The sequence below is a fragment of the Tasmannia lanceolata genome, unplaced genomic scaffold (assembly GCF_043159265.1).
Source record: "Tasmannia lanceolata isolate RefF3 unplaced genomic scaffold, GAP_Taslan_0.1 ptg000008l, whole genome shotgun sequence".
In the NCBI taxonomy this organism is placed as follows: Eukaryota; Viridiplantae; Streptophyta; class Magnoliopsida; order Canellales; family Winteraceae; genus Tasmannia; species Tasmannia lanceolata.
Genome location: NW_027518685.1, coordinates 9,569,384 through 9,581,634, shown reverse-complemented (window position 1 = coordinate 9,581,634; position 12,251 = coordinate 9,569,384). Strand labels below are relative to the sequence as shown.

General features: G+C 39.6%; 1 protein-coding gene and 1 pseudogene across 1 annotated transcript; both read left to right on the top strand.

Moving 5' to 3' along the window:
• Window positions 1-910: 910 nt before the first annotated feature.
• LOC143884276 (8-hydroxygeraniol dehydrogenase-like) lies at window positions 911-4,602 on the top strand. The gene is made up of 5 exons (XM_077387750.1): window positions 911-1,095; window positions 2,161-2,274; window positions 2,979-3,492; window positions 3,766-3,919; window positions 4,219-4,602. Exons 1-5 carry the CDS (start codon window positions 998-1,000, stop codon window positions 4,416-4,418), a joined length of 1,080 nt encoding a protein of 359 aa, XP_077243865.1. The 5' UTR covers window positions 911-997; the 3' UTR covers window positions 4,419-4,602.
• Window positions 4,603-8,343: 3,741 nt separating this feature from the next.
• Window positions 8,344-11,545, top strand: LOC143882680 (8-hydroxygeraniol dehydrogenase-like; annotated as a pseudogene).
• Window positions 11,546-12,251: the final 706 nt, after the last annotated feature.

Below are 12,251 nucleotides of genomic sequence, written 5' to 3'. Positions count from 1 at the left end.
GTTTTTCATCTCATAGTATTTTATGGATTTGACGGTACAAATTTTCCATGAAAACACAAACCGATGAGTTGCCTGCTTTGAATACGAAGACTTGTTGATTCACTAATACTCTTACAGGGTTGAAAATGGAGAAAGTTTAAAGCTAAAGAGGCTGTTTAAAGAAGCTTCTGTTCTATGTCGGTGTTCAAAAGGGAAGAAGAGTAGAAAGAAAAGAAGGTTGAATCCGAAATCCCCGGTAGAAAAACTAACGTTTTTAGACTACTGATATCCTCATGACCAAGTTTTGATAATGGGACGAACCCACCAGGTTTTACATGTTTTAACCAGCTGTAAAATTGCTTAATACATTCCCAAAATGCCCTCAGCAGCCAATCAGAGACATTTCTTCGTCATCTATGGAACATTCTATGATGTTACTAACGACCCTAACACGTGACTTGTGACTTATGACTTATGACTTAAGATTTACGATAGGGTTTGTCTATCGTTCCCTAAATCTGGCCTTGTTTTTTTTCAACTGACCCCGTTCCCATCTTCATGTGTTTGTCTTAACATTTTCACGATAAAACACAAGAAGAAATCGACCTAATTTCATCGGGAAATAACATCTGCGCTGATATCATTTCCCTTTTTCATCTCATAGTAATTTTATGCATTTGACGGTAAAATTTTCCTCGTAAAATTTGTCACATGAGACAAAATAAGGGGGTGCAAGCGGCAAAATGGGGGGTATTAACAATATGCGAAGGTCATGCATGAATCATGGTCTAAGGATGATTTTGAATTTTCTTAAGCAGCCACCATCCCTATGTTGAATATTAGTTATAATAATACTTGATAATTTTATATATATTTTTGTAATCGGACTGGGTGCGCTACTAGTCAAATCTGGGGTATTATATAGAGGCACCCCATCCTCTCTCCTTTGTATCGTCCATCCCCACCTTCTCCCTTTTGTTGAAGAAGAAGAAAGAAGAGAGGAAAAGAGAGAATTAAGATGTCGAAATCACCAGAAGTTGAACTCCCAACCAAGGCCTTCGGTTGGGCTGCAAAAGATGAGTCTGGGGTCCTCTCTCCATTCAAATTTTCTAGAAGGTATTGCTAATTTTTATTTTATTTTATTGAACAATTAGTTTAATTAAGTTTTTTTTTGTTATTTTTTGGTGATGCCCTTTCATTTCCCTTTACAATCAATTAGTTTTGGGGTTTCGAACGTTGTTCTTTTCGAATTGGTGGTGATTGGAAAATCGTTTTCATCACAATCTCTCTCTCTCTACCATAGTTAGCAAAACTCTGTTTAAAACTCCGTGCGTTTATTGGTGTGCCGTTTAAAACTTTCACAATGAATAAAACTTCGTTTTTTTGGGCCAACTTTCCAGTTTTACCCCCATCATATTTTGTAAATGACAAAATTCTAAACTCATTTCCTCGTGTTTCCATTTTTTTGAACCAGTACCGTATTAAACTCGTATTTTTGCCATCCCATTTTTTTGGCGAATCACGTTTTGCTAACTATGCTCTCTACACGCTACTTTTTATCAGTTATAAGAGATACTTTAGGATGCTTAAGACACCTGTTTGGCAGAGCTTGTGTCACGTGTACGTCATCGGATCCGTTGATCAGGACGGTAATCAAAGGGTGGTTTCATATGTCTAAAAGATCAACGGTCTCGATTGCACATAGAAAACCTTTGGCTTTTTGGAAAATGATATATTTTTGGAAAATTCATTTTTCTTGGAACGGTTAAATTTTCCATGTAAAAAACTTAGAAAAATTCACCTACAGAATGGGAAATTTTCAGATTTTATATATATTTGCCTAACGTGCCCTTGGCCATTGGATTCATTACTAATTATTGTTAATCTTAATACTCAACGCTGTTGATCAAACATTAAAGTTTTGAAAAGTTTAAATGAAGGCGGGCCATTGATTTATTAAAATTTTCAATCTAGTCGCCTCCCATCTCATTTAATAATCTTTTGGAGGGCTTCTATAATAGTTTTATGTGTCTCTATCACCTTAAGGGTAGAAGTAGGACCCACACAAAAATATCCTACGGCAAAGTGCCAAGCAAGTAAGCAACATATATTTTCTCTATTTATTAAATAAATATGACATTATTTGGGATAAAAACTGACGTGGGTTACGATGTTTTGCAGGGCTAATGGCGAGAATGACGTGACGTTGAAGATACTGTTTTGCGGGATATGCCACACGGACCTTCATTTTATCAAGAACGACTTTTTCATGACCCCATACCCTTGTGTCCCCGGGTCAGCCTGCTCTTCTTTAGACTCCCTCTTCTTTTCCCTTTCTTTTACCTTAAAAATCTAACAAAATATTAATAATTCATTTATGGTGGGACCCATATAAATTGGTTTTGGCATCTGCTAGTCAGAGCAGAACGTACCACAATTTCCATAATCTTAAGCTGACAACAATTTTTAGGGGTGCAACTCGGATTGGGTTGGATGAGGATCAGGTTCCTAGCCCATCCCAAGATGGCATTCCCTCAACCCTAACCCGATCCGATCCAATCCAAGCCTCTGGTGAAGGATGGTCAACCCTAAACCAACTTGCCTCTAAATTTCTCAACATTAATGCAACCTGTCTAGCCTGCTTTTTCCAAATCGGGTCAGGTCGGGTTCAGGTTAACCTAGGACCAAATAGAAAAATACAGTAAAAAAAAACATAGTCATGAGAAATCATGATAAAATTAGAGGACGAAGGGTCGGGTTCATGGTGGGTTGCACAAGACCTCACCCTTAACAGAACCCAAAATTAAATCGGGCTGGCTTTTACCAACCCGAGCCAAAATTTGGTTGAGCTTTTGGTGGCTTTTTTGTTTGAAAAACACTACTTTATGGCACCTTATCACAATGGTCTGCTTATCTGGCTGTTTGATTACACCAGAGACCCAACTTGTGCACCCCTACAACTTTTCCCCATGCGACTCACCCAAGTTCTCTCCATGCAGGCACGAGATCACCGGCATAGTGACCGAAGTAGGATGCAAGGTGAAGAAGTTCAAAGTGGGCGACAAGGCCGGAGTTGGGTGCCTTGTCAATTCATGCCGGGAGTGCGATGACTGCACCCAAGACCTAGAGAACTACTGTCCTAAAATGGTGCAAACCTACAGCTACCCTGATCACGATGGGACAATAACCAAAGGAGGATATTCTGATATACTAGTTGTCGACCAGCACTTTGCGGTGAAATTCCCGGAGAAACTACCCATGGACGGAGGCGCTCCACTATTGTGCGCCGGGATTACAGTGTACAGCCCATTGAAATTCTTCGGGCTAAACAAGCCCGGAACGCATCTTGGAGTAGTTGGGCTCGGTGGGCTCGGTCACGTGGCGGTCAAGTTTGCAAAGGCTTTTGGGCTGAAGGTTACAGTGATAAGCACTTCACCTAGCAAGGAGAAGGAGGCAATTGAGAAACTCGGTGCCGACGCGTTCCTGGTCAGCCGTGACCAGGAGAAAATGCAGGTAATGGTGATTAGATTTTTTTATTTCTTTTAATTTCTGAGTCAGTCATTGACTCGTCCGAGTTGACTCACTTATTCCAGTCCGAGTTACTACTTACTACTGTGCCAAAGTCAGCGGAGTAGTCCTTTGATTCTCTAGAGTTGGGATGACTCCATGACTCTCGTATACATGATCTTTTCAATGTGTACGAGCCATTCGATCAAGATCGGACGGATATGAAGTCTCTTAGAGGAAGATTAATTATGTTTTGGATTTGGTGTGGTGTATATATAGGCAGCGATGAGCACAATGGATGGAATCATAGATACAGTGGCTGCACATCACCCTCTGATGCCATTGCTCGGTCTACTCAAGTCTCATGGGAGGCTCATTCTTGTTGGTGCCACCGTACAACCGCTCGAGCTCCCTGTTTTCCCTCTACTCATGGGTATGTATTATACAATTGTGATGCCTCACCTTTGATTCATCCAAACTGTTAATTTGACATGCCTTTCTTTTGGTTCTGCCATCACCCAAAATTTAGGCCAATCATGCAATCCTAACGTCTAAATGTTAGGATTGGATGATTGGCATGGTATAATTTAGCCATAAAGGGTCAAAAGCAAGGCCTACAAAGTAGACAGTCGAGATCAATCAAATGGGAGATTCCATTATAGGCCAATTTCCATTCCTTATCATTAGAAGTTCTTAATCTTGACTTGTGACATTTTAATTCCGATTTTGCAGGGAGGAAGATTGTAGCTGGAACCGCCATCGGAGGAATGAAAGAGACACAAGAGATGATAGATTTTGCAGGGGAACACAATATAACAGCCGATATTGAGCTCGTTCCGATGGACTATGTGAACACGGCCTTGGAGCGCCTTGCGAAAAATGACATCAAATACCGATTTGTCCTCGACATCGGAAACACCTTAAAAGCTTAGCCAATCCAACGGCATCGAAGCATCCCCCTGGCCTAAATCATGATGGTTTATATTTTGTTGTCTGCCGTAGTTAATTATATGTTGATATAAGAATTAGGGTTGCATATTGAGTTTCTCTTTACTGTATTTTCTCCCTTAGCAGTTGGAGTGTTTTGTCTAAATAAACATGCCAGGTTTTTGTCTATTTTGTTTGTTATATAAGAGGTTGTTATACTCTAGTAACTACGCCATCAAATTAAGTTCGCCTCTCTTCTTATTCGACTATTGAGCTCGATTTTGAGTCCAATAATCAGTTTTGGACTCAAAATCAATTCTAAAATTCCAAAACGATTATGGTCGTATGATCATCCAATCACAAAATCCAAAATGAACGGGGCCATAGGAACATCCAATCGCAGAGCAATGTAGGCTACGGAATGGATTGAAGATTCGAAGCAACAACGGGCTGCTAGATCAATTTAGCTAATCACTAAGTAAGTGTTCTGAATGTATGGTCATTAACTTGTGGTACCAGAAATAGTAACACACTCATGATTTCATGTTAATATTCTTGCAATGATAAGTCCGAATTTCCTAAACTAGAGGAATCCATTTGAGAATAATACAGGGAGTTAGGGTTTAAGATTTAGGGATGTTCAAGATAATTGGTGTTGAAATATAAACGATTAAAGAGGGGGTCACACGCTAGGGGTGTTGAAGGACTTATTCATATTATTTTACGTAGCTACGATGAAATTAGCTCCATGGGTACAATGCCCGGGCACACCTATCAGAAAATGGACATAGAGTCCTAATAAAAGTCGTTTGAGCGGCCTAGCAAGCCTTTTCTTCATTGTAATTGACTTACTCGTAAAATGGGACGACTCAAATACGGCATCGGGAGAAAAAGCAACACCATAGTCGTAGTCTTTTACAGCCTCTGGAGGAAATATAAATTTTATGCCATAATAAAATTAGGCGCAAAAAAAATTGTTTACTATGAAGAACAGACACTAACGTAGAGAGAGAGTATTTGATATCCGCAGCGCTGCCAGCCTCCTGGGAGGTAAGATAGAAACTCAATTCGTGGGGGTCAACGAACGAAACGTTTCCATCCCCTCAGGTGGGATTTCAGGCAATTGAGAAGAATTTGGGAAACTCACTTCTTTCTTAGGCTCCTCTGCCTTTACACAGATGGATATGACTTTTGTATGGTACTTCAAGACACCAAATGTGGGGATGCTGATACACACGGAATGTGAACGACGCGTCGACACACACACAATATGTGAATGATTCATGGGAGCCGATGTGTGCAAATTGTAAAGGAAGGCGTTGATGCACGCAAAATATAAATGACTCTGAGGGTCTACAAATCGTCCAACTAACTAACAAAGTGTGTAAAGAAAACACCAGTGCGAGGGATAGGGAATTAAAGAGAAAAACTCACATGGGAAGATGAATTCTTCCCTTCCTTAATTCAATTCAGAACAAGCTACAGCTATAAAAGCTTTATGACAATGCATAAAAGTAAATGACAAAAGATAAATGCCAAGACATGTTTGATTTTAGTTCTGGGACCTTTTATTGGGAGATAAACATCTACTTTTTTAGCTTTATTCAGGTAACCGCTCTCCATCACTCGATGTTCTCAAAGAGAGAAGTTCTGAAAACTGCCTGTTTCAGGCTCCATTACTTGCATGTCCTCCCTCCTTCCAGGTGGTTGTCACCCCCCCTTCCCTTAGGCGACAACTGGCATGTCACTCCTTTGACATAGTCCAATTGGATCATAACTCATTGACTCGGTTCTAATTGATCGATCGAACTCAAGAGCAGGTGTAAACAATAACCCTTTGATAAGATATAAAAGGCAACATTCAACATGCGAGACAGTGAAGGGAAAAATGTCCTCATTAAAGACAACGTGCCGCGAGATATAAACACGTCCTGATGTGGGTTCATAACATCGATATCCTTTCTGAGTGTCACTGTAGCCTAGGAAAACACATGAGAGTGACTTAGGACTCAGTTTGTCACGCTGATATGGCCTGAGATAGGGAAAGCACTGACATCCAAATACACGAAGTAGTCCATAATCTAGACTTTGTCCATAAAGAGTTTCATGAGGAGATTTTCCATGTAGTACAGGTGTAGGCATAGAAAGCCTCAAGCCATAAACGTTTAGGCATGGAAGCCTGAAATAAAAGAGTGGTACCCATCTCATTAATATGTCTAATCTTGCGCTCAGCTACCCTATTTTGTTCAGGAGTATGGGGACAAGATATCCGCAAAATAATACCACATTTATCTAAAAAGTTTTTAAATTCTCCTTTTGTTAACCCATAGGCACCATCACATTGAAAGCACTTAAAAGGAAAATTGCACCTTGCAACGTGAGAAGCTAGCAGAATTCCATTGCATTAAATACAAAGTGTACTGAGCTAGTTTCCTAAATAATAAAGGAAATGTTACAACCGGATCATTCCTAATAAAGAAGTAAAGATTCTAATTGGCAATAGTTGCCATTTCGGCTCCACATGAATTCCATCCATAATGTTACCCATTCAGCCACTGCATTATTTCCTTCCTTTAAATTGCTGTCTATTGCATGTTGCCTTTTATATCTTATCACCCTTTTGGTTTAGTCCTAGCAAGTTTTCATTTGGTGGTTTAGTCTCTCACGACCGAATGTAGGGTTGGATATGGTTCGGGTCCAACCCTAACCGAACCGAACCGGCCTATTTGGTTCGGTTCAGTTTTGAAAATTTTGAAGCCATGGAAAGGAATCTCTAACCCAAATACAATGATCCTTTTAGCCATCGTGAACCATTTGCGACATATTATATACATATATAGTTTTAAATGTTTACTTTGGTCGTAAATTGATAGTAACGTTTTTCTAAAATCTCGCCGTTCCCTAAAAACTGGGCTTGTTTTTCCACTGATCCTGTTCCCATCTTCATGTTTTTGTCTTTACATTTTGAAGATAAAGACACAAGAAGATGTGGACGGTTTTCCATCTCATAGTATTTTATGGATTTGACGGTACAAATTTTCATGGAAAGACAAACCGATTAGGTGCCTGCTTTGAATACGAAGACTTGTTGATTCCCTTATATTTTTACAGGGTTGAAAATGGAGAAAGTTAAAAGTAAGAAGCTTCGGTTCTGTAAAAAAAAAGGAAGAAGAGTAAAAAGAAAGAAGGTCTTGGTCGATTGGTCTTGGTCGCATAATATAAGTAGCCATCACCATCGATTGGTCTTGGTCGCATAATATAGTTTTAAATACTTGTATCGTGGCTTGTTTTTTCAACTGACCCGGAATCTTCATGTTTTTGTCTTTACATTTGGAATTCAAGGTAAAGACAGAAGAAGATGTGTGTACGTACCGTTTTTCATCTCATACTATTTTATGCATTTGACGGTACAAATTTCCCATGAAAAGACAAAGAGACGAGGTGCCTGCTTTGAATACCAAGATTTGTTGATTCTCTTTATACAGGGTTGAAAATGGAGAAAGTTTAAAGTTAATGAGGCGTTTAGAAGAAGCTTCGGTTCCATGTCCGTGTAGAAAACGGAAAAAGAGAAGAAAGAGAAGGCAAAAAAAGAAGGTTTATCCCCACGACCAAGTTTTAATAATGAGGCTTACTCACCTTGTTTTACATGTTTTAACCAGGCCACTGCAATATCCCATGAAGCTCTAAGCCTCTAAGCAGCCAATCAGAGACTTTTCTGGGTCGGATCGTATGAGACTTTTCTTCTCCATATTCAATTTTGATATGGACACCCATCCATCCATTCCAAGACTTCCCACTTGGCATTTCATTCAAGCCGTAGAAGAAAAGTTTTTAGACCGTAGAACCGTAAAGAAAGAGTCAGATATCGAGCCCGTGCTTTCAGACGGTAGAATATCAGATGGGCCGTTGAGATTGAGCCACGTTGCCCAAATACCCGCTTTTCTTCTAGAAACCTCGTGTAATTGAGCCACCTGACTTGACCCATCCGAGAATAGGGGTCGAACATTCCTCTCTTATACACAATGCTATCGTATATATATGGAAAGATAAGAAAAAAAGATGTCCAAATCAGCAGTGGAAGAACACCCTCAGAAGTCAGAAGGTTTTTGGTTGGGCAGCTAATAGAGGAGAGAATGGTATTGCCACCCATAAAGTTTGTTTTTTGCAGGGCTAATGGTGAGGATGATGTTATTATTAAGATATTGTTTTGTGGAATGTGCCATACGGACCTACATTGGGTCATGGATGACTTTGGATTTACCGATTTCCCTGTTGTCCCCGGGTACACGACCACCTCATCTTTTATCTGTCTCTCTCATCTGACGGTTAGGATCATTCCATTACTCTCCTTTTCTTACCTTGCCCATCAACAGTAAAAAAAAAAAAGTGGGTCCCATGAGTTTACTGATAAACGCCCGTTACCCCAAGTTAGCATAAGACAAGGGACGTACCAGGGTACAAAGAGCGTTAGCACTACAGGATATTTGAAACTTATAAAGAAGCATCTAATATTGAACAAAATTCACTCTGTGTTGCACAAATGGAAATGCTTACAAGATTTTTAGGTGATCCTCAGATGAGGAGCTTTCTCTTATTTATAGAGTCCCATAATTGCACTATAATTGTCTGGATTGTGCCATATGGCCCATATGGTAATCATCCCAATGGTCCAAGACCACCCTAGAATCTTCCGGACCTTTAAAAATTATCTATAAAGAGTGCACAAGAATAAACTAGTAACCCCCACTCTGCCACACATATCTACAGTTCTACACAGCTCATCTGGAGCCTTCTCCACAATCCCAATCAGGGGTGCAGGCAAAGACCTTATCTGTAATAATTGAGGCAAGAGTTAGCAGTCCCATGATATCATACACTCTCCGTCTTTGGAAGCGCATCGTCTGGACGATAAGGTGTGCAGTTTCTAGAGATTTGCATTTGAGAGTTGACCCTTTGACTTATCAATTTTGTATTTTGATTTTTGTGCTGATGAAGTTAAGTAATTTTTTAGATTTTAAGTTCTACTTCCTTTATTTTGTACTAGTCTTGAACGAGACAGAGCAGCTAAGTTTTGCTACCGAGTCAAGCCAAGTTGGCCGAGTTTTGAGTTCACTCGCCCAGCTTTAGCATTGTGATTCTATCCCTCCATTAAGCATGGGTTTTCTATTTATTTTTTTTGAAAAATAATGCACATTGGCATAGTTTGTCACTTCACGGTATTATTTTCTTAACCAATATCATGTTGGAATGAAACCAACTTGGATGGAGGGAAATGATATGATTGAAGAAAAGAAAATTGTTCTCTTAATGCCAAACACACAAAGAAAGAAGCCCAAGTTGTTATACTACTTAAGAGACTTAAAATTCCACTAAAATGGCTTACAAAATGAAGAAGATACATGGCCCAAAATATACCCTATACTTCAAATACGAGATTAACTTTTCTTAACTAAACTTAGCTTTCCTAAGTTGCATTAATACATTAACAAATGAAAAGTAAATGACTAACATAATTACAAAAAACAAAACTAAATCCCTAGAACATTAACTCTCAAAAGAGTGATTATCAGTGTGGTCAAGTCAAGGTTGTAAACTCCCAAAGTAGTAGAGTATTGATGAGGGAACATCAATGGTTGCAAGGCAAGTTCCATGCATGGTTTTAAATTTTGACCGAAATTCGAAATTTTGGATTTCAGTCAACAATGAAACCGAAACGCCCAAAATCCGAAATTACTGAAACTTACCAAATTTCGGTCCAAATTTCGGACATTTTTGTCGAAATCTCTTAAATTTCGACAATTTCGGCGAAATTTAAAAATATATATTAATTTTTTATTCCTTTACAAAACCGACACTTTGCGCATCTTTACCGAATTTCGGCCGAAATTTCGAGATTTCAGCTGAAATTTCAGTTTCGGTTAGGTCCCAAATATATGCCGAAACTGAAATTTCAAACCATGGTTCCATGGGCAAGAAACAATTTCTAAGACAATGGAAAATCCAAGACTCAAGTGGTCAAGCTTAGATTTCCAACATATCTAACCTGAGTTGACCCGTTCTTGCAGGCACGAGATTGTTGGAGAGGTCACCGTGGTCGGAAGCAAGGTCGACAAGTTCAAAGTTGGCGACAAAGTGGGCATAGGCTGCTGCCTCGTGGGCTCGTGCCAGACTTGCGACAGTTGTAGGCAGGACTTAGAGAATTATTGTGCTGGAGCCTGGAGGGATTCAAACGTACAGTGGGATTTACCACGATGGAACCAAGACCTACGGAGGTTACTCCGATATGGTGGTGGTCCACCAGTGCTACGTGGTCCGCATACCCAATAACATGCCACTTGACGGAGATGCACCGCTCTTGTGCGCCAGAATTACGGGCTATATATTTCGGCCTGAGTCTATAGGGATTGTCGGGCTCGGTGGGCTCGGCCATGTGGCTGTCAAGTTTGCTAAGGCTTTTGGAATGAAGGTTACCGTCATAAGCATTTCTCCAAGTAAGGAGGAGGAGGCAATTGAACGACTGGTGCTGACTCGTTCCTGGTCAGCCGTAACCAGGAACAAATGCTGGTAAGAATCATATATATTAGCAAATAAATGGGCTTATAATCTGGGATTTATTTTGACATTTTGCGTTTGATCTGGTGTTTAGGCTGCCATGGGTACGTTGGATGGAATCATGGATACAGTGTCGGCCAATCACCCTTTACAGCCGTTGATCCTTCTTTTGAAGCCACATGGGAAGTTGATCGTGGCGGGGGCCACAGAAAATCCATTTGAACTACCCATGATTCCTATGCTCATCGGTAAACATACCTAACATAATTCTTAAAAGTTTTCATTCATTACTTGTTACCAAATGAGCTACCTATCATTCATTTACTCATCCTTCTTTCTCTCTCTTAATTCATTGTAATAACATTTCTAACTTCTCAGGAGGAAACTTGTCGCCGGCAGTGCCATCGGAGGAATGAAAGAAACCCAAGAAATGATCGATTTTGCGGCAGAACACGGCATAATGGCAAATATCGAGGTTGTTCCGATGGATTACGTGAACACTGCTCTAAAACGACTTGCAAAAGCCGACGTCAAATACCGATTTGTAATTGACGTTGCAAACACCTTGAAATCTGCTTAGATGATCTTGGCCTTGAGGCAAGATCACGACCATCTATCTTGGTTTTGTGTCTCATTTGTGAGATTGATATGTGGTTATGGAGTGGATTTGAGAGTGTAGTTTTAAATTTCTTATGGTTAGTGTTTAAGGGTTTGGAGTGTTAGATTAGGTGAAGCATATAAGAAATATTTTCTACTTTATTTGTTGTATAATAAGGTGGGTTGCCATGCCATCCACACTATTTTTCGCCATTTACGGCCCCATGGGAAATGAAGAACACATTTTTATCTCTAGTAAACTTATGATAAATAGGTGTACCTTGGTAGTTCCATCTTCCACGCTGTACAAAATGTGCTAATTAAAAGAATAAATAGAGATGGTATTAATTTTATAATCATCTCTTTGGATGCCTCTACAAATTATTTGTGTGCAGTAATCTTATATACAAATGGTTTTGAAGTAAAATTTGGGTATTTGTAAATCAGAAATTTATAATTATATAAGGGCAAGTTTAGATACCTCAAATTTTTTATTTGGATTTGGAATTGAGTTTGAGTACAAAATGAATAGATCTGGCAGCTCATGTTGAGGGAGACAGAGGGAAAGGGGTGATTCCTGCTGCAGAGGAGAGGTCGAGGAGCCAAGAGAGTGAAGGAAACTGCTAGATCTGTGGATTTCCAATTTCTTATTTCCACAGCTTATTTGGAAATCTGATTTTTTTCACTGT

What these genes read in the sequence shown, in the direction of transcription:
- LOC143884276 (XM_077387750.1), top strand. Translation starts at nt 998, where the DNA reads ATGTCGAAATCACCAGAAGTTGAACTCCCAACCAAGGCCTTCGGTTGG. An exon ending in CCATACCCTTGTGTCCCCGG is followed by an intron (nt 2,275 to 2,978) that starts GTCAGCCTGCTC and finishes CTCTCCATGCAG; the next exon opens with GCACGAGATCACCGGCATAG. An exon ending in GTGACCAGGAGAAAATGCAG is followed by an intron (nt 3,493 to 3,765) that starts GTAATGGTGATT and finishes GTGTATATATAG; the next exon opens with GCAGCGATGAGCACAATGGA.